This window comes from Balaenoptera musculus, chromosome 10, assembly GCF_009873245.2.
Source record: "Balaenoptera musculus isolate JJ_BM4_2016_0621 chromosome 10, mBalMus1.pri.v3, whole genome shotgun sequence".
Classification (NCBI taxonomy): domain Eukaryota; kingdom Metazoa; phylum Chordata; class Mammalia; order Artiodactyla; family Balaenopteridae; genus Balaenoptera; species Balaenoptera musculus.
The window spans coordinates 9764097-9791519 of record NC_045794.1 but is presented as its reverse complement, the minus strand read 5'-3'; the positions used below and the strand labels follow the sequence as shown (position 1 = coordinate 9791519).

The following is a 27423-nucleotide window of genomic DNA, read 5'->3' as shown; positions in this document are numbered from 1 at the left end:
GAGCCTACCTGGGCTCTTTGGTGGGGCTAATGACAGACTCTGGGAGGGCTCACGCCAAGGAGTACTTCCCAGAACTTCTGCTGCCATTGTCCTTGTCCCCACGGTGAAACAGAGCCACCCCCCGCCTCTGCAGGAGACCCCCCAACACTAGCAGGTAGGTCTGGTTCAGTCTCTCCCAGGGTCACTGCTCCTTCCCCTGGGTCCCGATGCGCACACTATTTTGTGTGTGCCCTCCAAGGTGGGGTCTCTGTTTCCCCCAGTCCTGTCGAAGTCCTGCAGTCAATTCCCACTAGGCTTCAAAGTCTGATTCTCTATGAATTCCTCCTCCCGTTGCTGAACCCCCAGGTTGGGAAGCCTGACGTGGGGCTCAGAACCTTCACTCCAGTGGGTGGACTTCTGTGGTATAAGTGTTCTCCAGTTTGTGAGTCACCCACCCAGCAGTTATGGGATTTGATTTTACTATGATTGCGCCCTTCCTACCGTCTCATTGTGTCTTATCCTTTGTCTTTTGATGTGGGGTATCTTTTTTGGTGAGTTCTAGTGTCTTCCTGTCTATGACTGTCCAGCAGCTAGTTGTGATTCTGGTGTTCTCACAAGAGGGAGTGAGAGCACGTCCTTCTACTCCGCCATCTTGGTTCCTAGTCCCCAGTTCATTACTTTGAATGTTGGTAATAAAGAGAATCAAGCAATTTATCTTCCCTTTCATATATGAATCTACCGGTAGCTAACAAAGTAGTAGATATGGGAAAGCTATTCCAGCTAATAAATGAAAGAAATAATATAATTAGAATATCAGCATTTTATAACTTCCAGTGAACTATTAGATCTAGGCATTGAACATCAATGGCTGCTAATATCACAAGGAAAAGAACAGACACTGCCACCTGAAGGAAGAAAAGAGCATCCTCTCTCATTTTGCCAAAAGGATCAATTCATCAGGAATCTGATCAAACTTGGAATTTGCAGGAAATTTGTGGGAGAAATAAAGGACAGAGAAACATATTGAACTGCACCATGAGTATGCATCAGCAGATTCAGACATACAGGTCACACATCCCAGGTCCTTGAACAGATAAACTGCAAAGAATGATGAGGGAACCTATAGATTAAAACAGACTTAGAAAGGAAACTTACGGTTACTAAAGGCAAAGGGCGGGGGTAAGGATAAATTAGGAGTTTGGGATTAAAATATACATATTACTATATATAAAATAGATAACCAACAACGACCTACTGTTATAGCACAGGGAACTATACTCAATATTTTGTAATAACCTATGATAGGAAAGAATCTTAAGATACATATAAAACTGAATCACTTTGCTGTACACCTGAAACTAACACAGCATTTTAAATCAACTGTATTTATATTTCATTTTAAAAAGAGACTGAGGAAACCATAAACAAGACCAAAAGACAACCATCAGAATGGGAGAAAATATTTGCAAATGAAGCAACTGACAAAGGATTAATCTCCAAGATTTACAAGCAGCTCATGCAGCTCAATAACAAAAAAACGAACAACCCAATCCAAAAATGGGCAGAAGACCTAAATAGACATTTCTCCAAAGAAGATATACAGATGGCCTACAGACACATGAAAGAATGCTCAACATCATTAATCATTAGAGAAATGCAAATCAAAACTACAATGAGATATCATCTCACACCGGTCAGAATGGCCATCATCAAAAAATCTAGAAACAATAAATGCTGGAGAGGGTGTGGAGGAAAGGGAACACTCTTGCACTGTTGGTGGGAATGTAAATTGATACAGCCACTATGGAGAACAGTATGGAGGTTCCTTTAAAAACTACAAATAGAACTACCATACGACCCAGCAATCCCACTACTGGGCATATACCCTGAGAAAACCATAGGTCAAAAAGTGTCATGTACCACAATGTTCATTGCAGCTCTATTTACAATAGCCAGGACCTGGAAGCAACCTAAATGTCCATCGACAGATGAATGGATAAAGAAGATGTGGCACATATATACAATGGAATATTACTCAGCCATAAAAAGAAATGAAATGGAGGTATTTGTAATGAGGTGGATGGAGTTAGAGTCTGTCATACAGAGTGAAGTAAGTCAGAAAGAGAAAAACAAATACAGTATGCTAACACATGTATACGGAATCTAAGGAAAAAAAAAAAAAAGGCCATGAAGAACCTAGTGGCAAGACGGGAATAAAGACACAGACCTACTAGAGAATGGACTTGAGGATATGGGGAGGGGGTGGGGTGAGATGTGACAGGGTAAGAGAGTGTCATGGACATATATACACTACCAAATGTAAAATAGATAGCTAGTGGGAAGCAGCCGCATAGCACAGGGAGATCAGCTCGGCGCTTTGTGACCACCTAGAGGGGTGGGATGGGGAGGGTGGGAAGGAGGGAGATGCAAGAGGGAAGAGAAATGGGAACATATTGTATATGTATAACTGATTCACTTTGTTATAAAGCAGAAGCTAACACACTATTGTAAGGCAATTATACTTCAATAAAGATGTTTAAAAAAAATAAAATAAAATAAAATAAAAAATAAAAAAAAAAAAAAATAAAAAGAGACTGAAAAGACAGTGTGAGTGGAGGGATGAATAGGCACAGAGGGTTTACATTTAAGACGGTGAAAATACTTTGTATGAAACTATAATGATACGTACATTACTCCAGACCCATAGAATGTACACCACCAAGAATAATCTTTAAGGGTAAACTGTGGACTTTGGGTATGATGACTTTGCACTTGATTTCAAGGCTTCCCATAAAGCCAGAGTAGTTAAAACAATGAGGTACTAAATCTGAGCATAGATAGGTATCAGTGGAACAAAATTGGGTTCAGAAACTAGTGTACTAGTGTATGTATGGTTAGTTGACTTTAACCTAAGTATCAAGGATGTAAATATGCTCTTTTAACCTGCCTTGACAGACACTGAAGAAAAATAATAAACTTTAAAAACTGGGAGGAATATAAAAGCCCTTTCTGTGAAAAAATTTAAATTCCTAATTAGTAGAGTCAGGTTTTCAAGTTAAGCTTATTAAAGTTATTATTAAGGTTATTAAAGAATGCTTTGGTTTGTTCCTGTTCAGCAGCAACTGGAAATGTGAGGAATGGTTGGAGGCAAGTGTAGAGAGATGCCTAGGAGCCAGATCCTGCTGGGTCTAGTATTCTGAGATGCGGCATTTGAATTTTAGCCTGAAGTTATTGAGAGTCATTGGAAATTTTCAAGTAGCAAATTGACACGGATGGATTTGTCTTTGAAATACCTTTGGTAGTTGTGTAGAAAATGGTTTGAAGGCTAGTTATTTCACTTCCATAAGTCTTCCAATTAATCGTCATTGTTCTCCAGTAAAGTACAGACTCTTCACTATAACTTACGTGATCTAATTTATTTACCTCGTTTTAGACAAGTATTCTCACCGCTTCCTCCCTTGCCTACTATGCCCCAATCCTAACAAACCACTTGCGGCTCCCTGATGGTGTCTATGATGACTACTAGGTTTCTGCTTTTAATGGCTGGTTTGATGGAAGTGCCATTCAGTGAGATAGAAGATTCAGGAAAGGAGGATATATTCTTTTTCTTTCTTTACTTCTTTCTTTCTTTTTTTTGATGTAGAAAGAGAATGAGATTGAATTCAGCTTTGGACATGTTTGCGTTTGCATTTGAGTTGCTTACGGAAAACTATGGTGATAAAGTCTGGGGAGCTTTAGATATATGAGCCTGCAGCTCAGCAGAGTGGTCTCAGAGGGACATTTAGATTTATAGCCATTATCAAGTTAATGGTTATTAAAGCCATGGACTATAAACATAGGGGAATTTTACATCAGTGCTAGAGACTTAGGCAAAGATAACAACCACATACCAGAAACCTTGAAGAATTTCTTCAAGACTGAAGGATGTCCCAGTCTGACTGAGCTGTTGCATGATCAGCCGTCCTTGTTTGCCTGGTTCCAGGAACCCCCTCAGACCCAGGCAAATCAACATGGTTGGTCACCTACCGAGTTTGTGAAGAATCTGCTTCCCAAAGAAGCAAATTGAAGAGATTAACCCACATAAACAGTAATAACCACAACTCTAGAGAAGGAGGGCTGAAGGTGAGGGTGATGAGAGGGAGGTAGGATAAGGTGGAAGGTAGGCCTCATCTGGATTCTGTTAGCACCTCTGGGAAATATACCAGGCACTAAAGGACACGTACCTTATGACAACCATACTTGACATGATTGAGCATCTTAGGCAAACATCAGAGGTGTAGTTAAAGCTGGCTCTGAATGAGTACAGTGGTGCCAGAGAATAAGCAGGGTCATGATATCAACAGACTTCTTGGTGCTACCAGAAACATGCAAAAGAAACAGGAATATGCTGCTATTATTGCTAGCTTCAGATCCCACCGCCCTGTCCTCTGCACAGTATAATTTGATTTCCAAATTAAAATGAAGTTGTGATAAATCAGAAATTTATTTGCCTTCTCCCTTCTTGATCTGAAAGCTTGGACCAAGAATTTTCAGGCTACAACAGAATTAATCTCAACTTCCAATAATGTACAGTCTTCCCTCTGAAAGCCCTCCCTCCCTGTTAGAAAAAAACAACAGGGCACATGAGAAGATACTACAGTTCAAATGAATGATCCATGTTAAAGAATCAGAACAATGTCTTGCTGTAATTTCCTGTAAAATGCAGGAGAAAAAATTATAGAAGTTCAAGAAGACACAGCATGTATGAAAACAGAGTAAATAGTATGAAAGAGTGCATTCAAGACTGGTGAAGACAGAATGGTAATAAAGAGCATGATTGTTCAATTTAAAAGTTTAAGCAGCATCAACCAGATAAATGACTGAAAAAAAAAATAAGTGAAATGGAAGGTAACCTTGAGAAATTGTCCCACAAATTGTAGAAGTAGGGATGAAAACAATGGAATAAAAAGATCTGAGAAATGGAGGTTGATCTAGGAGTTGTTCTGTTACTGCAACAGGAAGACATTATTATTAGATATGCAAGGAGTCAAAATATGCCATTTATATCACTCTTTCTGAAAAAGTTACTTGCTACACTTCAGAAGACTGATAGAGATGAAGTACAATGTAGAGCTCAAGAGTGAGGATATCAGATAATTAAATATTTGTGAAGAATGAAACCAGTTAAACATGGAGTTAAATCTAGTAATTACTGTTAATGTACTTTTAAAACTTAACGTAACTGTGAGATATTTTGATCTCTCAAATAAAAATGGTAAAATGAAAGCACGTAATAGAGATCTAAAATTCCAGGTTTCATCAATTAAAAAATGAGACATGGTAGGGACTTCCCTGGTGGCGCAGTGGTTAAGAATCCGCCTGCCAGTGCAGGGGACACTGGTTCAAACCCTGGTCTGGGAAGATCCGACATGCCGCGGAGCAACTAAGCCCACGCGCCACAACTACTGAGCCTGCGCTCTAGAGCCTGTGAGCCACAACTACTGAAGCCCGTGTGCCTAGAGCCCATGCTCTGCAACAAGGGAAGCCACCGCAGTGAGAAGCCCGCACACCGCAATGAAGAGTAGCCCTGCTCGCTGCAACTAGAGAAAGCCTGCGCACAGCAACGAAGACCCAATGCAGCCATAAATAAATAAGTAAGTAAGTAAGTAAATAAATAAATAAATAAGTAAATTTATTTTAAAAAAAAAGAGAGATGGTAGTGGGATGGTTAGATGAGGAAGAAGAGCATGTTAACTTCTTACCTTACACATGGGAGCGTCAGTAGATACTGTCTTACTCTTAAGTTTATTGTCTAAAGTAGGATCACATATGATTTTAAAACATAAAGATAATAAAATTGAATAAAACAGTTTGTATAGCCTCCAAATCCCTAGAGACATTTAGAAAAGCATATAAATCCAGTCTAGTAGGAAAAGTCCATGAAAAAATGGAGAGGTGGAGTATAAGGAAGAATAAAAAATGGAAGTTATAAGAAAAGAGTAAGGGTCAAACAGCTATGCTGTTAGATATAAATGGAAGAAATCTGAATGTTGAATAATATTTTTTATAAACTTCCCTATTGTGAAATATTTAAGTTGTAATTTTTTTACTTGTATAAATACTGATGGAATAAAGAGGAGCCTATATGAATCTGCATCTTTGATTACATCTTTAGAATTCATTACAAGAAGTAGGATTTGTATGTCAAGGTTCAGAGTTTTAAGGCCATCTTTGTTTTTTTTATAATGGAATGATTTTATTAATTTCCACTGTCACACACAGTGTATTTCTGCATATCTAATCTACCATTTTTTTTACATTAAGTTTAGCTAAGAAAAGATAATTTCATCCTTTTTGAAATTTAAAAATATATTTTATTTGTATTTGAGTTTTTATCTTTACTAGTGAGAGTGAATATTTTCCATAGTATTAAATATAGTGGATTCTCATTATTCACCGTAGTTAATTTTATAAAGTTGTTGTGAACATGGAAATATAGTGAGCCCTGAACCATTGCTCTAAGGAGAAATACAGAATTAGTTTCCTGCTAGACTGTTGTCAAAAATTTTTCATCAACTGATCATTACATAATTTTTTAAATATATGTTTATGTTTAAAGACACCTTATTTAATATATAATGTTGAATGTTGGCAATATGGGTTTTAAAATTATAGCACAGCCATTCAATGCAGTGTTATATAGCCTTTAAAATTAATGTGAGGGCTTCCCTGGTGGCGCAGTGGTTGAGAGTCTGCCTGCCAATGCAGGGGACACGGGTTCGAGCCCTGGTCTGGGAAGATCCCACATGCCACGGAGCAACTGGGCCCGTGAGTCACAATTACTGAGCCTGCGCGTCTGGAGCCTGTGCTCCGCAACAAGGGAGGCCGCGACAGTGAGAGGCCTGCGCACCGCGATGAAGAGTGGCCCCCGCTTGCTGCAACTAGAGAAAGCCCTCGCACAGAAACGAAGACCCAACACAGCCATAAAAATAAATTAATTAATTTTTAAAAAAATTAACGTGAAAGCAATATTTAATAATATGTTGAAAATCTTTACATTGTGAAATGAAGATGGGTCATTATGATGCAGTAAATGCTGTGCATTTACAAAAATTCACTTTTGTAAAAAAATACAGTCAGATATTGTTTAAACAAGATGAGAGGGTGAGTTGGAGTCTTTCAAAATACATAAATTAACCATTTTTTCTCAGGGCATATTAACAGTTACTAAGATGCAACAAGAACCTTGGGACCTGCTGCATATATACCCAGTGAAGAAGCTCTGTAATTATAGTTGGTAAATGCTCTTTATTCCTGGTTTGGTGCAGGCGCCTCAATTGTTTCTTGGTTTGGCTCAGCTGTTTTCCTTTGTCCTGTTGGGGGCTACGATTTAGAACTAATGAATTTTTACCAAATTATTAATTCTAAATTCCATTGGTTAGTTGGTTTCCTGTTATGTCTTAGTTATTTGGTTTCATGCTGTACCTTATCTATTTATAAAAGAAACCAGGTTTTCCATTCCTTGATCATTGGAAATTGCTTGTATTTGTGTATATACATGTACATATTGTACACATGCACATAATAAAGGACTAGAAAGATATACTTTCTATTTCCACATTTTTTATAGTCAACATATGTGTATTCTTTATATTATCAGGAGAAAATAATTACTTTGGAAAAAGTAAATACCAGATTTTGCCGACATGGTTTAGGTCCCTTCATGCTTCTCTTTTGCCTCTACTCCAGATACATTATTAACTTTACTTCAGTCTATCCTGCCTGTAATCTTCTTGAATACAGTGTAGCTCTGTCTTCCTTCACATGAGGCTCAGATATTTAAGACACTATTCAAGTTAATTGCCCATTTTTAAATTGGGTTATTTTATTATTGAATTGTAAGAATTTTATGTATTCTAGATACAAGTTCTTCATTGGATATATTATTTAGAAATAAAGTTCAAACTATTAGTTTTTTTCTTTTGTTAAAGGTGTTTTTTATGTACTAAGAAATCTTTGCCTAACCCAAAGTCACAAAGATTGACACTTATGTTTTCTTCTAAGAGTTTTATTGTTTTAATTCCTAACATTTAGATCTATGATCCATTTTGTGTATGATGTCTTACACTCTTTTATTAATTTATTTCCAAGTATTTGGGGTTTTTCATGGTGTTGTGAATGAATTATTTAATAAATTTCAATTTTTCTGTTTTCTCAGCACCATTTATTGAAGAAATTGTCTTTTCTCCATTGGATATTCTTGACTCCCTTGTTAAATATTAGTTGACTATATCACTTCTTTGTATTTTTCATTGCTAGTCTGTAGAAATCAATTTATTTCTGTATATTGATCTTATATCCTGCAACCTTGTTGAATTAATTACATCTGTGAGGCTTTTTTCTTTTAAATTCTTTAGTATTCTCTGCATACAGAATCGTGTCATCTGTGAATAATGACAGTTTTACTTCTTCATTTCCCATCTGGATGCCTTTTATTCTTACTTGATAGTACTCACTAGGTCTTAGGCTGAATAGAAGACATCCTTGCCTTGTTCATGATCTTTGCGGGAAATCATTAAAAATTTTTTTTTCTTTTTTTGCCATTGAGCAGGATCTTAGCTATAGGTTTTCTGTAGAGACCTTTTAATCAGGTTTAGGAAGTTCTCATCTATTCCTAGTATCTTCAGTTTTTACCATGATTGCGTACTAGATTTTGTCCAGTACTTTTTCTGCATCTGTTGAGATGATCATGGGGTTTTGTTTTTTATACACATGGTGAATTTCATTAATTGATTTTCAGTTGTTTAACCAATCTTGCATTCTTGGAATAAATCTCACTTGGTCATGTTTTAGAATCCTTTTTATTTTTATTTTTATTTTTTTAAAAAATTATTTATTTATTTATTTTTGGCTGTGTTGGGTCTTAGTTGCTGTGCGCGGGCTTTCTCTAGTTGCGGCGAGCAGGGGTTACTCTTCGTTGCGGTGTGCGGACCTCTCATTGCAGTGGCTTCTCTTGTTGTGGAGCACAGGCTCTAGGCGCGCGGGCTCAGTAGTTGTGGCTCACGGGCTCTAGAGCGCAGGCTCAGTAGTTGTGGCGCACGGGCTTAGTTGCTCCACGGCATGTGGGATCTTCCCGGACCAGGGATAGAACCCGTTTCCCCTGTCAATGCAGGCGGATACTTAACCACTGTGCCACCAGGGAAGCCCAATCCTTTTTATTTTTATTTATTTCTTTTTTTTTTAAATAATATTTTTAAAAATTTATTTTATTTATTTACTTTTGGCTGCGTTGGGTCTTTGTTGCTGCACGTGGGCTTTCTCCAGTTGTGGCGAGCGGAGGCTACTCTTCACTGCTGTACACAGGCTTCTCATTGTGGTGGCTTCTCTTGTGGAGCATGGGCTCTAGGCGTGCGGGCTTCAGTAGTTGTGGCATGTGGGCTCAGTAGTTGTGGCTCGCGGGCTCTAGAGCGCAGGCTCAGTAGTTGTGGCTCACGGGCTTAGTTGCTCCACGGCATGTGGGATCTTCCCGGACCAGGGCTTGAACCTGTGTCCCCTGCATTGGCAGGTGGGTTCTTAACCACTGTGCCACAAGGGAAGCTGTAGAATCCTTTTTAGATGTTTCTAGATTCAGTTTGCTAATATTCTGTTGAGGATTTTTATGTGTTTATTCATGAGAAATTGGTCTGTAGTTTTATTTTCCTTGTGCTGTCTGGCTGGTTCGTATCAGTGTAATACGAGCCTCATAGAATGAGTTGGGAAGTGTTCCCTCTTCCTCTATTTTCTGGAAGACTATGTGATGGATTGATATTATTTCTTCTGCATATATTTAATAGGAGTCATTAATGAAGCTATCTGGGCCTGGGGATTTCTTTATGGAAAGATTTTAAATTATTAAGTCAATTTCTTTAATTGTTCTAGGTCTTTACATTTAATTTCTTCTTGAGTGAGTTTTGGTGATTTGTTTCTAGGAATGTTTCCATTTCATCTAAGTTTTCCATTTTGTTGGCATAAAATTGTTCATGGTATCTTATAATCCTTTTAATTTCTAAGGTCAGTAGTGATGTCCCTCTTTTATTCATAATTTTATTCACAAGTTTCCCAATTTCTTTTTTTTGTCAGTCTAGTTAAAGGCTTGTCAACTTTGTCAGTCTTTTAGTAGAACCCACATTTGGTTTTATTTTTTTTTTTTTCTGTATTGTTTTTTCTGTTTTATATTTCATTTGATTTCCACCCTAATATTTAAAAATTTTCTTGCTTTGGATTTAGTTTGCATCTTCCCCCCCCCCCCTAGTTTCTTAAGGTTGAAGCTTAGATTATAGATTTGAAGTCTGTCTTCTTCTTTTTTTCTTTAATATTATTTATTTATTCGCTGCATCAGGTCTTAGTTGCGGCACGCAGGTCTTTCGTTGTGGTGTGTGGGCCCTTCACTTCGTTGCGGTGTGTGCAAGGGCTTCTCTCTAGTTGTGGCACACGGGCTTAGTTGCCCCGCTGCATGTGGGATCTTAGTTCCCTGACCAGGGATAGAACCGGTGTCCCTGCATTGCAAGACAGATTCTTAACCACTGGACCACCAGGGAAGTCCCTATCTTCTTTTCTAATGCAGGCATTTAGGGATAAATTTATAGAATTTACCCTAAGCACTGCTCTGGCTGGTAACATCCCACAAATTTTTATATGTTGTATTTTCATTCTCTTTTAGGTCAAAATATTTTTTTAAAATTTATTGGGATTTCTTCTTTGACCCATTGCTTACTTAGAAGACATTGAGGGAGGATTTAGAAAAATTTAACAATGAGAAAATTCTCACTGTGGATTTCCCGAATTTTTCTGTTCTTGGTATTCAGTGTGCTCAGAGAATACACTTTGTATGACTTCAGTCTTTTAAAATTAATTGATACTTGTCCTAATGTTCGAATTTCCATATCCTTTTTTTTTTTAAGTATTTATTTATTTATTTATGGCTGTGTTGGGTCTTCGTTTCTGTGCGAGGGCTTTCTCTAGTTGTGGCGAGCGGGGGCCACTCTTCATCGCGGTACGCGGGCCTCTCACTATCACGGCCTCTCCTGTTGCGGAGCACAGGCTCCGGACGCGCAGGCTCAGTAGTTGTGGCTCACGGGCCTAGCTGCTCCGTGGCACATGGGATCTTCCCAGACCAGGACCCGAACCCGTGTCCCCTGCATTGGCAGGCAGACTCTCAACCACTGCGCCACCAGGGAAGCCCGAATTTCCATATCCTTTATGATTTCCTGTCTAGTTGTCCTACCTTTTAATGAGAATAGGATTTTGAGATCTCAGACTGTTATTGTTGAATTGTCTGTTTCTTCCTTCAGTTCTGTCAGGTTTTGCTTCATTTGTTTGGGGCTCTGTTTTTATTTGTGTATGTTTATAATTGTTATATCTTCCTGATGATTTGACTTTTTGTCATTATAAAATGTGCTGCTTTATCTCTAGTAATATTTTTTGTCTTAAAATGTATTTTGCCTGATAGAACCACTGCATCTCTCCTATGGTTACTGTTTGCTGTAACCTTTCAGTTTCAACGAATTTGGATCTTTGGATATAAAGGGTGTCTCTTGTAGACAGCCTACAGTTGAGTCTTGTTTTGTTTTACCCGGTCTAACAACCTTTGCCCTATATATATGGTTTCTTTTTACAAAGAAAAACTGTATATATTTAAGGTGTTCAACCTTTTGTCTTTTAATTGGGGTGCTTAATCTATTTACATTTAATGTTGTTAATAATATGGTTGAGTTTACATCTGACATTTTTATTTTATTTTTTTTCATGTCTTTTTTTGTTCCTTTGGTTCTTCTGCCTTCTTTTGTATTAAGTAGATATTTTTTAGTGTATCGTTTTAATTCCTTTCATGTTTTTAAACAGTATTTTAGAGAATAAAATATTCTTAGTGATTGTTCTAGGGATTGCAGTATTCCTTTTGTCAAAATCTGTATTATGATAAAATACTAAGTTAATTCCTGTAAATTATAGAAATTTTAGTCTAGTATATCTCCATTCCCTCTCCCCTCCTTTGTACTATTAGTGTCATTTATATTACATTTCTATTATAACCAATGGAATGTTATAATTATCACTTTATACAATCTTAGGTGTTTTTAAAAGGTTAAAGGAGAAAAAGAGAAAACATTATTCATAGAGTCTTTTGTATTAACCTACATATATGCCGTTTCAGGTACCCTGTAATTCTTCCTGAGGGTTTGAGTTACTATTGGGTGTCATTTCTTTGCTCCAAATTAGTTCTGTTCTCTTCCCTGTCCTTTGTGCTTCAAATCTTTATTTTTAAAATATCTATTTTTCTGTTTCTTTTTGATCTTCAAAAATTCCTCCTTAGGGATGTAATGTACAACATGATGACTGTAGTTAATTAACACTGCTGGATGATACATAGAAAAGTTATAGGAGAGTTAATCCTAAGAGTTCTCATCCCATGGAGAAAATTTTTTTTTTCTTTCTATTATATCTGTATGAGATGATGGATGTTAGCTGAATTTATGTGGTAATCATTTCACAATATGTCTAACTCACACCATGCTGTACATTGTACTGTGATATATGTCAATTATTTCTTAATAAAACGGGAAAAACATCATGAAAAAAGAAAAAAAATTCCTTCTTTTCACTGGCTGTTTCTGTTTCCTTATCTGTTGTGTTTATTCACTCTTGTGTTTGTGTTATTTCTAGTTGATAATTCATTTCTTAAGTGACTTATTCTTATACTTCTAATTCTTTCATTAGTTCTGTCACCTCAGTTTTGAGGTTTTAAATTATAATTTGTGTTATTCTTTTATGGCTAGTATATGATTTTAAAGCATTTTAGGTTATTTTGCAATAGGTTGTAAACTATTTGTTTTAGGGCCATACTTTTCTGGCATATTTTATTATCTTTAGGGATGTTATTTTCCTTATTCTTCTTTTTGTTTTTAACATTTACTTTGTTAATGGACTTGATCTTAATTTATTTATTTATTCATTTTGTTTAAAAATTTTATTTATTTATTTATTTATGGCTGTGTTGGGTCTTCGTTTCTGTGCGAAGGCTTTCTCTAGTTGCAGCGAGCGGGGGCCACTCTTCATCATGGTGCACAGGCCTCTCACTATCGCGGCCTCTCTTGTTGCGGAGCGCAGGCTCAGTAGTTGTGGCTCACGGACCCAGTTGCTCCGTGGCATGTGGGATCTTCCCACACCAGGGCTCGAACCCGTCTCCCCTGCATTGGCAGGCAGATTCTCAACCGCTGCGCCACCAGGGAAGCCCCTTAATTTATTTTTAAATTTTCACATGAAATTGTTTTTCTGGAACTTGTTGAAGAAGGCAGAGTTTATCATAACTTTTGTAATTTCACAGAACTCTAGAGTGTGTGTGTGTTTAAAAAATTGGCAGCTTGCTTTCTGAGATATCCTGGCTCTGTTTCCTTCTCCCACTTTTTTCTGTACCTTGGTTTTCCATTATCTCTCTTGTACTATCATCCTCATTTTCATTCTACTCCCAGTAGTGTATGGTCAGTATGGGCCTTTGTCTGGAAGGGAGCTCTGTTGGGTCAGTTGGAGAGTTCACTGTAGGTTAAAGTGCGCCAGTCCCTTCAGTACCAACCATCCACTCTTTGCATTCTCCGAGTGGACGGAACCAGTCCTCGGCAGCTGCTGTTCTCAGATTGGTTTCCCTGTCTTTCCATTGCTGTCTATTTTGTGTATTCTCCTGTTCCTGGATCTGCTGAATGCCCTATTTTTTCCTTCCGATTCCTCCTGCAGAAGTGCTGATGCCAATGAGATCTTATGGCTGTTGGTAGTTTTCCTTTTTGTGTCTTGGGTTTTGTGGTAGTACCTTTTCGTCTAGCTTTGTTGTAAATGTTGTCCAAGGGTTTTTTGGTTTTGCTACCTAGTTGTTCTGTTTTCATGTGGAAGACTTGTAGAGATTTTTCAAACACTGTACCACTACCACTGTTGTCATCTTTTTAGGTGTTATAAAAACCTCACTGTGATGTGGAGAAGCTCTCTTCCAAGGTTAGGTTCAGATGTCAGAATTCATGACAGTAGTGCTTTGGTGTGACTAAGTAGATTTATTACCCACACAGGTGGGGAGTTCTGAGTTGGGGGAAGAGGACAACTTTCTGGGAAGAGGTCCAGAAACAGAAAGTGAATACAAGTGCACAGGTGTTTTATAAAGGATAAGTCTGGTTGGTGCAGAATTTGAAAGAGGCACCTGCCAGGCGTGGAATCTGAAAGAGGTAGCGAGTGCACTCCTGTACTTGGCGGTACTGGTGAGAGTGAGCCCTCAGGAAATGACAGACAGAGGGAGGAGTTGATGCTCAGAGGTTGCCAGCACTAAAGCAAAACATCAGTGGGGGTCTCGGTTTCTCTCCTTTGGTCTCTGTAGAAGAGATCAGTTTTTCAAGTCCTGTTTTGGTTGTGGCATACTACTGAAGGACTGGGCTTTGACCTTGCCAGCCACATTTGTTCTCAGTATCCGTGATCAACTCCTCCTTGAAGTAACCCGAGTTCCCGAGGGGGGGGTAATCCCAACCAGAGGGAAGAAAGGTGAAGACTATGTTCACTTATCTGCAGTTTCAGAGCAAGTCACCATTTGCTGGACAAATCGGTAAGTCACCAAAGAATATGACAAGAATGAGTGATAGCCTTCTTAGCTCTGCTTTTTGTACAGTTCTGTTAATTACATATTTCATTTAAGATATTTAATTTTATCAGGCATTCACTGAGTGTCTAATAAGTCCACCTAATTTGTACATATTGTCATTTTGTGTTGTGTGAGATCCTGTTAATGTAAATAAGCCAGAGTCTAGTATTTACTTGATTCTAATAAGCTATTGATTTTAAGAGCTTTTTATTTTGACTTACAAACCAGCCCATGAAATGTTCACTTCAGTTGTAAAATATTATCCCTATGTCAGAAGTATTAAAATATTGAAAACATACATCTTAAAATTGAGGAGTCATTTATGAAATGTTTATTAAGTACCAATCATAATGCTGAAATGCTTTTGCATATATTATCATTTAGTCTTCACAGTAACTCAGTGTGGTTAGGTTAGTATCTTCCAATAACAGATGAGGAAAACAAAGCTTGTGGAAATAAGTAGTGTAAGTACAGGGGGACATTTGAACTCGGCTCTGTCTCATTTCTTTTCAGTATATAAGTGCTTTCAGTCAATGTGTAAACTGAGTATATCTTTTAGGGAGGGGTTCTGTTTTTCCTATCTGTTTATTCTGCTGTGTTAAATTCATCAGGGTGAATTGTAATTTTTTATTTAATAATATACAAAGGACTTAGAAGACTTCTTTCTCCGCAGAGTTTTTCAAAGATCTGGTTATATAATTTGTGATTCTTTAAGATGGTTAATGAAAACCTAAGTAATTTCATCTTTCCTGTTATTTATTTTTCAGTCATGTTACTTGACTTTCTTGGCAGCTTCTCAGAACTCTCTCTTTATGTCTTACCATAATGAATTTTGGAAAACGTCAGTGTGAAATATGCAGGCCTATTTAAATTTGAACTTAAACTATGATATCACTCCTATAATAGCATAATCATTTTAGTAAACTTAATAAAGCAGTTCATTTAAAAACTGGAAGAAACCACTTCAGAAGTAGTCATTGTGACCGTTTTTATTGGGAAATGAGAGGGAAAGTAATCTGCTAGGGAAGCGAGAATTAAAAAAGAGGAGAAAATTGTGGTGATGTGGGCTGGCCTAGGTATGAGGTTTTAAAATAGAAAGTTTGATAAACTAGTCATGCTAATCTTGTATACAGTTATTTAAAAATCTGGCTCAGATTTAAAACATCTTAGGCTAGGACCATTCCATGTACAATAACAGATGCTAATTCTGCTTAGATGAAAATTATCTTACTGCTCTTAAATTTAATTTAGAATACCTGTGATCTGTTAGGTGTTAGAGATCAGATAACCTCAGGGACCTAAAAACTGGATTATCTGTCAATGTGTTATCCTTTATTTCTTTTTAGTTGCTTACATTTTCCTCTTTCTCTCCTAGCTGAGCGATTTATGAAAATATTAGATTTGATATTATGAAAATATCAAAGCATTTATTTTCTTGACTGTTATTGTGGCTCAAACGCAGTTTGTTCATTATTCAAGAATTATATTATTTACTAATTACATAACTCTCCATGACAGTCTGCAAAGTTCTGTGCCTTCAGTACTAATCAGGTTCTCTACCTCTCCTTCCACATAGTTAGGATTGCTTGTGAAATTTGGGGATCTGCTTTGTCTCTTGAACACATTCTGCCAGTGGTTGGGCTTCCTTTTTGCTGCCTGGCTTGTGGAGATTAAGTAACCATATAGCAGAAAGCCAAGTGAGATGATCATTTGCTGGAGCGAGACTGGAGTCTGCAGAGAGAGAGCTCTACCAGAATGACTTTTTAGCCTCATGTGTATGTTTTTACTTTTCAGTTATCAAAGCCATAAGAAGTGATGGAAGAAACAGGCTCAGATTCTTTGTTCTTCCACGTCAAGAAGGGAAAAACCTATTGCTGATTTAAAACTACTTCCCAGGGCCAACTCTAAACCCTGGGATTTTTCTTTTTGCCAGCCTTTCTCTTTCCAATGGCATGAATTATGTGGAAGGCTGGAAGGTGTGAGTGCGGAGACGGGAGCTGACAGCAGTGCTCATACTTGGGTCTTCACTTTGTCTGCTAGCTTGTGGTGCACCCGAAGCCTGCTGCCAAGTTAGGAACCATTCTGAAGTGCGTGGTTGAGGATTTCGGGCACCATGATTGCAAATACGTTTGAATTTACTCCGTGTCTTATTTTTCATAGGTGTATTTGACCTTAACATATGTGTTATCCAGGATTTGTATGTGTTAATGTGGACTACAAGACCATTTTAATGGGAGAGATGAAGTTTTGATTAAAGAAGAAAATTTAGAAATGTTTGAGTTTTTCTCTTTATGTTTAATAGGCAGGCGGTGGTTAAAGGTTCCCTTCCACATCCTTTTGCCTTGACGTTATTTGAGGACACATTGTACTGGACTGACTGGAATACACACTCCATTTTGGCTTGCAACAAGTACACTGGCGAGGGTCTGCGTGAAATCCATTCTAACATCTTTTCTCCCATGGATATACATGCCTTCAGCCAGCAGAGGCAGCCAAATGGTAAGTGATCTTGATTTTTAAATTGCAGGTTGGAATAGCTTTGTAGCACTCTGATGTTTGGCTTTAGTGAGGGGCAAGAGGAGGGAGGATATATCCAAAGGTAGTGGGAAGGAATAAAAAACAGGGAAAATGTCAAAATATAATTCAGGGTAGATAACAGCGTTAAACCATTTGTAGCTTGATATCTGTCACTACAGACCACCTCAGCCCTTGGTTGAGTCTGGGGTTATGAAGGTAAAGAAGAGAGAAATAAAATAAGAAATTGAGATAGCTCATATGCTAAGATTGTGCACAAATGCATTTCTTATTCATATTATTTCTCTCTAATGAGTGATTTTGTTCATTGTATGTTTAAAAATGAACACTTTTCTTGAATGGAAACCTCTATTAATCTAACTGGTTAATTTAAGTACCTCAGGTTACTTAAATAAAATACTTGCTTATACCTTTTCTGTGCACATCCCCCCACCTTTTTTTCTTAGTTTTGCTTCTGTTTCTGGCCATCCTTTATAATGACTTGGGCTGTGACTGCTGACAACAATTTCTTGTAAGAGAGGACTAGAATTAGGTTTAAAAGAATATGAGAATGTTAAGTGTTTGGCACTGGTGTGTAAATAAATGTCTGGCATGTGTCTGAGTGTATTTCAGATTGTATTCCATAGCCAAAAATGCAGGGGTTTTGAATTATGCATTGCTTTGTATTAGTTCCTTCCATTTAGGGGGAGATAGTCAAATACTGAATGTGTCATATTGGAATCTGGTGATCATGAGTCCATAAAAATGTTTTAAAATGTTTGTGTTACTCTTTTGTAGAAAAGAAAATGTTGAGTCACTTGCGTGAATTTTTTCTTCTTAGTGTTGGCCCTCAGGAAAGAATTTCTTTGTTCTTGTTTTTTTAATGACACTGTTGATCCTTTATGTTTTACTAGTTTGAGAATTTGCAGTTATGTGTGATATTGCTTTCTTTTATCTTTCATATTTTGTTGATCTCCATCTTTTGCTGATTTTTTTCTATGAGTATTATTTAAATCCACCCCTTTCTATAGTGTCCTCACATTTTCTAATTAATCTCTGCTTCTCAGTTTTCCCTTTTAAGTCCATTTTGTTTATCTTTTCCATGTAAATCTTTCCAAAGTGTGGCTTTTCTTGACTCTCAGTGCCTCCACCACAGATGTGCTCATTCAGCTTTAGTTCCTGTTAGTCAAACCTTAATCTTCAGTTACACTGTTCACCTTATTATCTCACCCAGTGCACAGCCTCCAAGCCTTCATTCATGTGGTTTTACCACACTTGAATGTCCCCCTATCTGTTCTTCCTATCTTTCAAGACTTCAGTCATGTCCTGTATCTTTCCTTAGTGATTTACTTCCCATTTGACTCTATACTTACTTTACAGTCTAAATGTGCAAGATAGCAGTTTCATTGTTTTGTATTGTTTTCCAGTATTATTGTTCATTAATTTTGGCATACTGGCCAGATTGCAAGCTCTTTAGGGCAGGGACATCCTGCTTTATTTCTTGTATATTCCTCTTTGGATACAAAATGCTAAGTAAATTCTCACTGATTAATTCCCTTCCTTGTAGATGGTCTGGTAGTCAAGCACCTGGATGACATTTGGTAATGATTTGGTTTATCAGAGTTGCTCATGTTATGGTTGTTAACCTTTGTGTACCTAGAGTGGGGGAGGTCATCCATAATCATTGGTATTAATTACTGTGATTTATATTTGACAGCTACAAATCCATGTGGAATTGATAATGGTGGTTGTTCCCACTTGTGTTTGATGTCTCCAGTCAAGCCTTTTTATCAGTGTGCTTGCCCGACTGGGGTTAAACTCCTGGAGAATGGAAAAACCTGCAAAGATGGTAAGAAGTTGGTCTCCAAGAAGGAAGAATTTTAGATAGCAATTGGGATTCTTTATGATTTATTTTATTTCTCTATAATAAGCTCTACAGGTTACAGTGCTTTGGGAGACTAGTCACTTAATCTCTCAGTCTTCACAAGTGGTTATACACTAGGAATGTTTTGTGTTTTATGGCAACTCTCGAATATTATTTTATAAATTATTTTAGTATTTAACTGAATTTTTAACATGCTATTTTGGAAAAAAAAAATTAGGTGCCATTTCTTTTCTCTGTCAAATCTCATAGTCATTGATATCACAATTGATTCTTGTGGAAATGAGTATTCTCATAAAGAATACATTTTTAACAGTAGGTAGCATTTGTAAATAAAGAACTTCCGTGCAAGGAAAAGATGTTTATTAAACTTTTAACTATAAAGACTATCATGGGATAAACATATTTTCTAAAAAATGATTGAATGATGTTTTTAATTGCCTTTTAACAACAGAGAATTGCCTTCAGAAGAAGAAAAGAATTCCTTATTGTACTGTTTAGAGCAACTCTTTCTATACTTAACCACCACACTGCCTCTTCTCCTTACCCTCAATCCCCTATAGAGAGAGGGCATATTGGAGAAGTATTCTGATTTAGGACATTTCCAGGGACTTCTGGTTTGGGATAACACCAGTTCTTCTCTTTTTCTTCTTAATGAGAATGTTATTCTTCATTCTTACCCCTATGGATCACCATCTGGTTCTCTAGCCACCAGCAAGACCTGGTAAGAAAATTGTTACATTTAGCAGTGCCTTCTTTATCTAACTCTGAAAAGCAGAAGCCTTTATTTAGGAGTGGGTTAGAGTTTCTGGCAAGGGGGTCAGGGAGCCAGAGAGATGGAATTGAGTTGGTGTACAGGATATTTGTCATGACTTGGCATTGATAAATTATCCTCCTAGTCAAAGGTGAAGCTGGCTGACTCTTGTCAGACGGTTTTCATGGCAAACAATAATTTGGTTTCAGTTTAAAACAAAAGGTTTTTGTAATGTTGCCTTTTTGTTTAAAAATGTAGCCCGACTTTAAAACAGAGGATTTATTTTAGCAGTAGTGGTCTGTTTACACCCTATAGCAGTGCAGATGTATGAGTTTAACTACTATTTTGAATTTCAGATATAAATTTGGCATGTAATAGCCTTAAGTTAACTATTCTGTTTTGATCACCTTGCCAAATTGACAGCTTCACTTTCTATGACTTCTTTGTTTGCAAAGTTTAGGGCTGGCTTCTTTTGGTAGTTAGCAGAGGCAGTGAATTGTATAAAGTTACTCCTGCTTGGTGCCTGCTATGGCATTTAGGGCCGTATTCTCTCCAAGACAGAGTTCATTTATAATTAATCCATGAGTCAAAAAGCTGATGCTGAGAGCTTTTTCACTCCTCTTCTCAGTGTTTTCTACTTCCAGATTAATGCTTGAAGTTTAATGTCAGTATTTTCTTTCAGACTCATTTCTTTGGTTGGGAATCTTTCTTCACTCTTTGAGATGTCAACTTGCTTACTATCTTTTATTAGCTTTTATATAAAGTTAAATGGTTTTTTGCTAGTGGTTGACTTGAATATTTAAAATCAAAGCAAACAAAAAGATTAATATTCTCATTCACAACAGTGTTTTTATTGAATACTGTTTTGGGTTAAAAGCATTTCATAAATAAATCTGATTTAAAACTCAATGAGATAAAAATTTGAAAGTTTATTTTCTAATGGTAATAATAATAATATATTAGCTAGTATTTATTGAATACTTACATGTTTGGTACATTTCTGAGTTTTACATTTATCTCCTTAAAGTCTCACAGCAACCCTATAGAAACCAGGCTTAGAGAGATTAGGTGTTTTGCCCGAGTTTGTGTAACTGCTTGAATCCAGTTCTGTCAGATGAACAACTCTAACCCTTACCCACTGTGTCATATTTATCTGATTCCCTCTCTCTTCTGCTGCTGTTTCCTCCTCCATAGGTTCCTTTGTCCTTAATTCTGTCAGGCATTGCCCTGTAGTTCTTTCTGTTACAACAGCTTTACCGAGATGTAGTTTACATATAAAATTCAACCATTTCAAATGTACAATTCAGTGATTTTTAGTAAATTTACAGAGTTGTGCAGCCATCACAGTACATCCAATTTTAGAACATTCTCGTTAATCACAAAAGATCCTTGTCCTAGATTCCTTTACCTTTTTAAACATCCTTCTTGAACAAAGGACCTGTATCCTATACTTCCTCTAATATTCAGCTACTTAGCTTCTTAGTCATTACTTAGTTGCTATTCATTATACCTTTAAATAAATGTTATTAATTCCAGGGACTATATAATGAATGAAGCCAGAGAGAGAATCAAAACTTGATTTGGAGAATTCAGCCGTTATAGAGCTTGAACTCATAGTCAAGCTACTCCTGTTTTACTGCATTACTTTCCATTTCCACCCTAAATAGACCCTAGTATCCTTTTATACTCATTACTTTTCAATTCCTGAAGAAGTTCTGCATTCTCTATTTAGAGTACCTAAATTTTGCCTGTGGGTTTCAATTTTTTCTTCATTTTTTTCACTTTGTTGTTCTAGGTGCCACTGAATTACTGCTTTTAGCCCGAAGGACAGATTTGAGACGAATTTCTTTGGATACACCAGATTTCACAGACATTGTTCTACAGTTGGAAGACATCCGTCATGCCATTGCCATAGATTATGATCCTGTGGAAGGCTATATCTACTGGACTGATGATGAAGTGAGGGCCATACGCCGCTCATTCATAGATGGATCTGGCAGTCAGTTTGTGGTCACTGCTCAAATCGCCCATCCTGATGGTATTGCTGTTGATTGGGTTGCCCGAAATCTTTATTGGACAGACACTGGCACTGATCGGATAGAAGTGACAAGGCTCAACGGGACCATGAGGAAGATCTTGATTTCAGAGGACTTAGAGGAACCCCGGGCTATTGTGTTAGATCCCATGGTTGGGTAAGAGGCTCTGCTGATAGAAAATTTTGCCAGGTGTTTCTGATTTTTACAGGTTCCTAGAAACATTGAGAAAAACAATGTGAAGTATATGTTGGTTTCCAATAAATAGCTCTTTAACGACTGTCCATTTTTAGAATATAGTGATTGGAATAAAATCTCAAGTTAAAGAATTGCTAGTTTTTTTCCTTGAATGTTTTGAATACTTTTTCTTTCTAAATTAAGTCCATGCTTGCTGACTTTGGGTGTTGGCTGCAGATTTTGCCGAGGTTGCATCATGACCATGAAAAGTGTGGAAAGAAGTTGTTTTCAGAGCTCTTTCTCTTCCCCCTAGAAAATTTAATTTCATCTAATTTTCAGTACTTCCAGAACGACTTGGTAAAGAATATATCTTACTTTTTGTATGTCCCCAAACATATAAATGATTTGATTTCCAAAACTTTGTCTGGCCATGTAGCTTTATGCCTAGTCTTTTTTTTTTTTTTGGCTATAACACCCTGACCATGGTCCAGGGAAACACAGCTTTCTACATACTCACCAGTGTTGTTTGTTACTATGAGATTCATCCTGAGGGTGAACATAATGACAAATTATTACACCTCAGTGCATACCAATGCCTTCAAGCCCCTTAAATTCTCAGGAGCCTCAAGAATCACTTAGTGCTACAGGAAGAGTTAGTTGTTTGGGGAAGTCAGTTTGCCATCTGAATATTACTACTGGTTTAACCTCTTTGTGTCAGAGATGGCAAGCCAGCAAGAAAGAGAGGGCTATTCCTGGGAAGAAGCACAGAATGTTTTGAGAAAAAACAACTGAAAATAGAATATCATTACTGGGAGGCATTATCAGGTCTAGAAAACACTGTTTCATCTGAAAATTTTCTACAAGCTTACACACTGCAGTTATAAATGTCTTAAACATACTCTTCGTATGTTTGTCTTACGTTTTTTTTCCTTCTGTGGTGTTAACGGATAATCAATGTAAAAGAGGGGCGGATCTCACCTTTAGGATATCTGAAAGTTACAGTTTATTATCTGTTTTTAGCTCATATTCTGTGTACTTCTATAGGTACATGTATTGGACTGACTGGGGAGAAATCCCGAAAATTGAGCGAGCAGCTCTGGATGGTTCTGATCGAGTAGTGTTGGTTAACACTTCTCTTGGTTGGCCAAATGGTTTAGCCTTGGATTATGATGAAGGCAAAATATACTGGGGAGATGCCAAAACAGACAAAATTGAGGTTTGTTTCTTGCTTTTTCATTTTAAAACCAGTTTTATAATGGTTTTTGAATTAATGGTAATTTGATGCAGATATTCTTGCATCTTCACTGGGGTGCCGGAGGTATCTTGCATAGAAATTTTATTCAACCTTTAGGATTCTAGGGATTGCGTATTTTCTTCCATCTAACCATAAAATTTCTGAGTTACACTGGAATGAGAAATGGGTATTCATGTATTTCTAGTCTTAAAAGCTTATGTGAGTGATTTTTCTCATTATGGGTAAAACCACTGCCTGAATTTCCTAGGGGCAGTTTGCACAAACCAAATATTATATAAGCTCTAGACTGAAAAAGCTGATAGTCGTTGTCAGGAAAACAAAGCCCATGCTTGCATATATACTTTCTGTTGGTGATGGTGTTGGGGCAGGTGGTGGCATATATTAACTATTAATAAGATGGTTACATGCAAACGGTTTTTAAATTGATTTATGAGCTGTGTGGGAGAAAAATTAATTAGCCAAAACTTGGGGGAAATATTTTCCAAATGATAGAACTAAGGGCAATCAGAATAGAATTACGGTGGAAACAACCACCATATGTGAATATGTGACTATTTTATCACATTGTTTTGTGAAGAGCACATATCCTTGATAATTGATTGTGAAGTCTAACCTTACAACTTTGAATTGCTAGAGGTCTTGTGAATCACATACTTAAAATGGAGTTTTGATCACAATATTTCTTTGGAAAACACATGACTTCTCATATAAGGAATAGCTTTGAATGGCTCTTCAAAGGCACAGCACACATCTCGCAATAGATAGATAATTTGGGCTCTAGAGCAGTTACTTTAGAAAGGTGATTCTTAGGAATGTCAGGGACTCTGAGGGAATAATGAGTTAAAGGGCCTTCCTTTAAGAATGGAATCTTGGAATAGAAAAAAATCCATTAGTATTCCGCCAGGCTTAAATACTGAAAACCATCTTCAACTCTTGCAGCTGGTTTCCATTAATAGAAAATTATGCATAGACTTGACTATATAAATTTTCTCCCTGCTGTTAGTGTTTCACTGCCCCCACCCCCTTTAAATCCAAGTTAGGTTTGAATCTAGCAGCTGGAGTGCAGTGCTAATGAGACAAAGGTTATGAGTTCACTTTTCAGACAGGCTATTAGCTTCACTTGGGTAGGCTTGAGTACAAATCTCACAACATTCCCATCCAGTTCACAAATGTGAATTGTTGATCAGCTGTGGACTATACATGAGTGTATAGGTATACTACTCTTAGAAAAATAGTTTAAGTCCATGTGTCCCAGAGGAATGTCTGCACATAAGGAAAGAGCACATAATTTACATCACAGAAGAACACGTGATTTATTATTTTATAGGGATTTTAAAAATTCTGTATTTGATCTTATCTTTCTTAGCTTACTATGACTGACTGATTAGATTGTAAATAAAACATTTGTTTCTTTCTAGGAATTTTTCAAGTCTTAGTTTCCCTACTGCAGGTCACTTTTAGCACTTCAGATATAGAAATTCATTCAAAATCACAAATAGTTCAGGAGGGATTCAGGTAGAGAAATGGGAATTTATGGAGGTTCTGAATGACAGTGTTTAAGAATAAAAATGAATACACATTATATAACAATATATAATATTCATTTTACAGGATTTATTTTCTTAGTTTGCAGGAAGTGCAGTAGGTCTTAAAATTAGTATTAGTTCTGACCTTTTGAGCTGTGTATATGTATATAAGTGGTGTCAGTTGCTTTCTCACTTCCTTATTTCCTTCCTCCTTGACTTGTACCAGCATCCTTAAACTTACCTTTCAGATCTATTTCTCTTCTTCCAGGTTTACTGGAACACAGCTGCTATTTGTTCTTTGTCCCCCTTTTGACAGATTATTTGAGGTTAGTGATATATCTACTTCCACCAAATTATACACACAAAGACCTCCCCTCATTCTTTCCCCTGAGATTCTGATTAAGTTTCCCTAATTGAACATTCAATGCTTTTGTAATTTTAATTACAATTACAGTGTAAAAAAAAATTCTTTTTACAGACACATCTGGGAAATAAAGAGAGCAGATATTGTTATCTGTTACCCTCAAATTTACGATATGTAAAATTGCTGGTATATGGCAAACTAAGGAAAGAGCACAGCTCTTCATATGGCATAACTGAGGGAGAAAAACTGTTAGTTTCCCTCTCTGAGACTAGTAGTGATTATAGGAGCAACTGTAACCACCAGCTTTTTCATTTTGCTTTACTCAGTAGTAGGTCGACTAAAACTTTTGGGAAGACACATAATTTTAAAAATGCTTCTTTTTCTAGGATTACTTGCTAGCCTCTTGTTAATGTATCAGCTGATCCTCGGTGCTGATCTGACCCTAGTCTAGGTCACATGCTCCTTGCTACTCCCCTTCTCTTAAGAAAGCTTCTCCGCTTTTGTCATGCCCAAGAATGAAAGGTACTTTTTCTTGGGACTATAAGAAAATATTAAATTATGGTTGTAGTGGCCTTATTCTCTTCTGGAAGACTTAGAGTTTACTTGGGATATATGTTTCCAGTACATTTGGGAAGAAAAGATAGGTATTTGATAAATTATGTAGCAGTGTAAGGCATAGTAAACTCTTGTGTTTTGAGTGGATCTTATGGGAAGAGCTTAAAATGTTCATTCGCTTATGCTCTCTGCTCCCTCAGTGGAGATTCCTTAGATCAGGTTCTCACTCACATTTTTTGGTAAGTGGTGATGTAACCAGATGCTGGATATTGGGGAGCTGGGTCTGAGGATTGGGGAAACCAGAGAAAATTAATGGGGAGCTCTGGGTTTCAGACTCAACTTCTGTTGTACAGAGTTGCAAGAAAGAATAAATAGGTTTACCTGAGGTTTATAACCAATTCCGCAGAGAGGGATGGTACATAGGGAATTGCTAATGATGTCACATTTTTTAAAAAAAAGACGGTCATCGTATTGGCTGGTGCTTTTTTTTTTTTATTTTATTCAAATCACATTTATTTTAAATTTATTTATTTATTTATTTATGGCTGTGTTGGGTCTTCGTTTCCGTGCGAGGGCTTTCTCTATTTGCAGCAAGCGGGGGCCACTCTTCATCGCGGTGCGCGGGCCTCTCACTATCGCGGCCTCTCTTGTTGTGGAGCACAGGCTCCAGACGCGCAGGCTCAGTAATTGTGGCTCACGGGCCCAGCTGCTCCGCGGCATGTGGGATCCTCCCAGACCAGGGCTCAAACCCGTGTCCCCTGCACCGGCAGGCAGATTCCCAACCACTGCGCCACCAGGGAAGCCCTTGGCTGGTGCTTTAATATAAGAATGCATTTGTGAGGATATGTCTGATTTCCCTACTTTTCAACTGATAGTGACCACTTAACTGTAGGTGTTATTTAAAAGGTACTTCCTGGTACTTGTTTACGTTTCTTCATTATGCTGAAATCATTTCATCACCTTTTACATACAAGCTTCTAGTTTACTTGTCTGCACTGGGGTCCCCTCTACTCCCCACCCAAGTGTTACTATAGTGTTCTGGGGCTTCCTGATAATAAATACTAAAGCATTAGCAGAAAGGATCATTTTCTTTTTTCTGGTTGGGGAACATCAAACAAGCCTTTATTTCAACTTTATAAGACCCTGCAGTAGGCAGAAGCACATTGTGTCTTAACACTATTCTTGTTTTTCTTTGTCCATTTTAACTGCCAAAAACATTTGTTGTACTAAGGGCCTGCAGTACTGCTTACCAATGGTGAAGACATATCATAGATAATTTATAAGTTTAAAACATTTTCAGTTAATGCGTTTTCAGTCACTGGTTTTATTGAAAATAATATTGTCATAGCTGAAATTTTCTCACAGTTTATTTTCTCATTATATACTTTTTATTCATTTTTTTCCCCTTTTCATTTCTGAGCTTATGCTGACAGATGCAGCAACACCTAGTGGTCGTAGGTAAAGAGAGAGATTTTTCTTGTTTACTTCAAGGACATGTAGAATTATTTCACATCTCTTTTATTGTAAATTTCCCTGTTTTAGAGAACAGTGTCCATAGGTAGTTTTGTCCAAATCTAATTATACCTGGCACAATTTTGTTGGGAGACGGAAACAGAGATTATTAGAACCTTGAGTACCAAGACATTTTTGAATAAAGACTGTATTATTGTGTAGGATGTGTGCTGAAAACTTCGCATTTGGTGAATATTCTATTTCATATTCTAAGCCTGAAACTGCAGGGCTGTATTTTCCTCTCAT

The 27423-nt window shown here is 37.2% G+C and overlaps 1 protein-coding gene across 4 annotated transcripts in view; it reads left to right on the top strand.

Annotated features, from left to right (window-relative positions):
• LRP6 (LDL receptor related protein 6) overlaps nt 1-27423 on the top strand; it is a 187346-nt gene that overhangs the window by 95190 nt on the left and 64733 nt on the right. For all 4 annotated transcript variants that reach the window (XR_005021566.1, XM_036866848.1, XM_036866847.1 and 1 more), the window contains 4 exons: nt 16908-17104; nt 18837-18968; nt 21551-21947; nt 23010-23181. Coding sequence is in view for 3 of the 4 variants with exons in the window: in XM_036866848.1 (XP_036722743.1) it covers nt 16908-17104; nt 18837-18968; nt 21551-21947; nt 23010-23181 (898 nt within the window). In the remaining variant the exon portion in view is untranslated. The remainder of the gene's footprint in view (nt 1-16907; nt 17105-18836; nt 18969-21550; nt 21948-23009; nt 23182-27423) is intronic.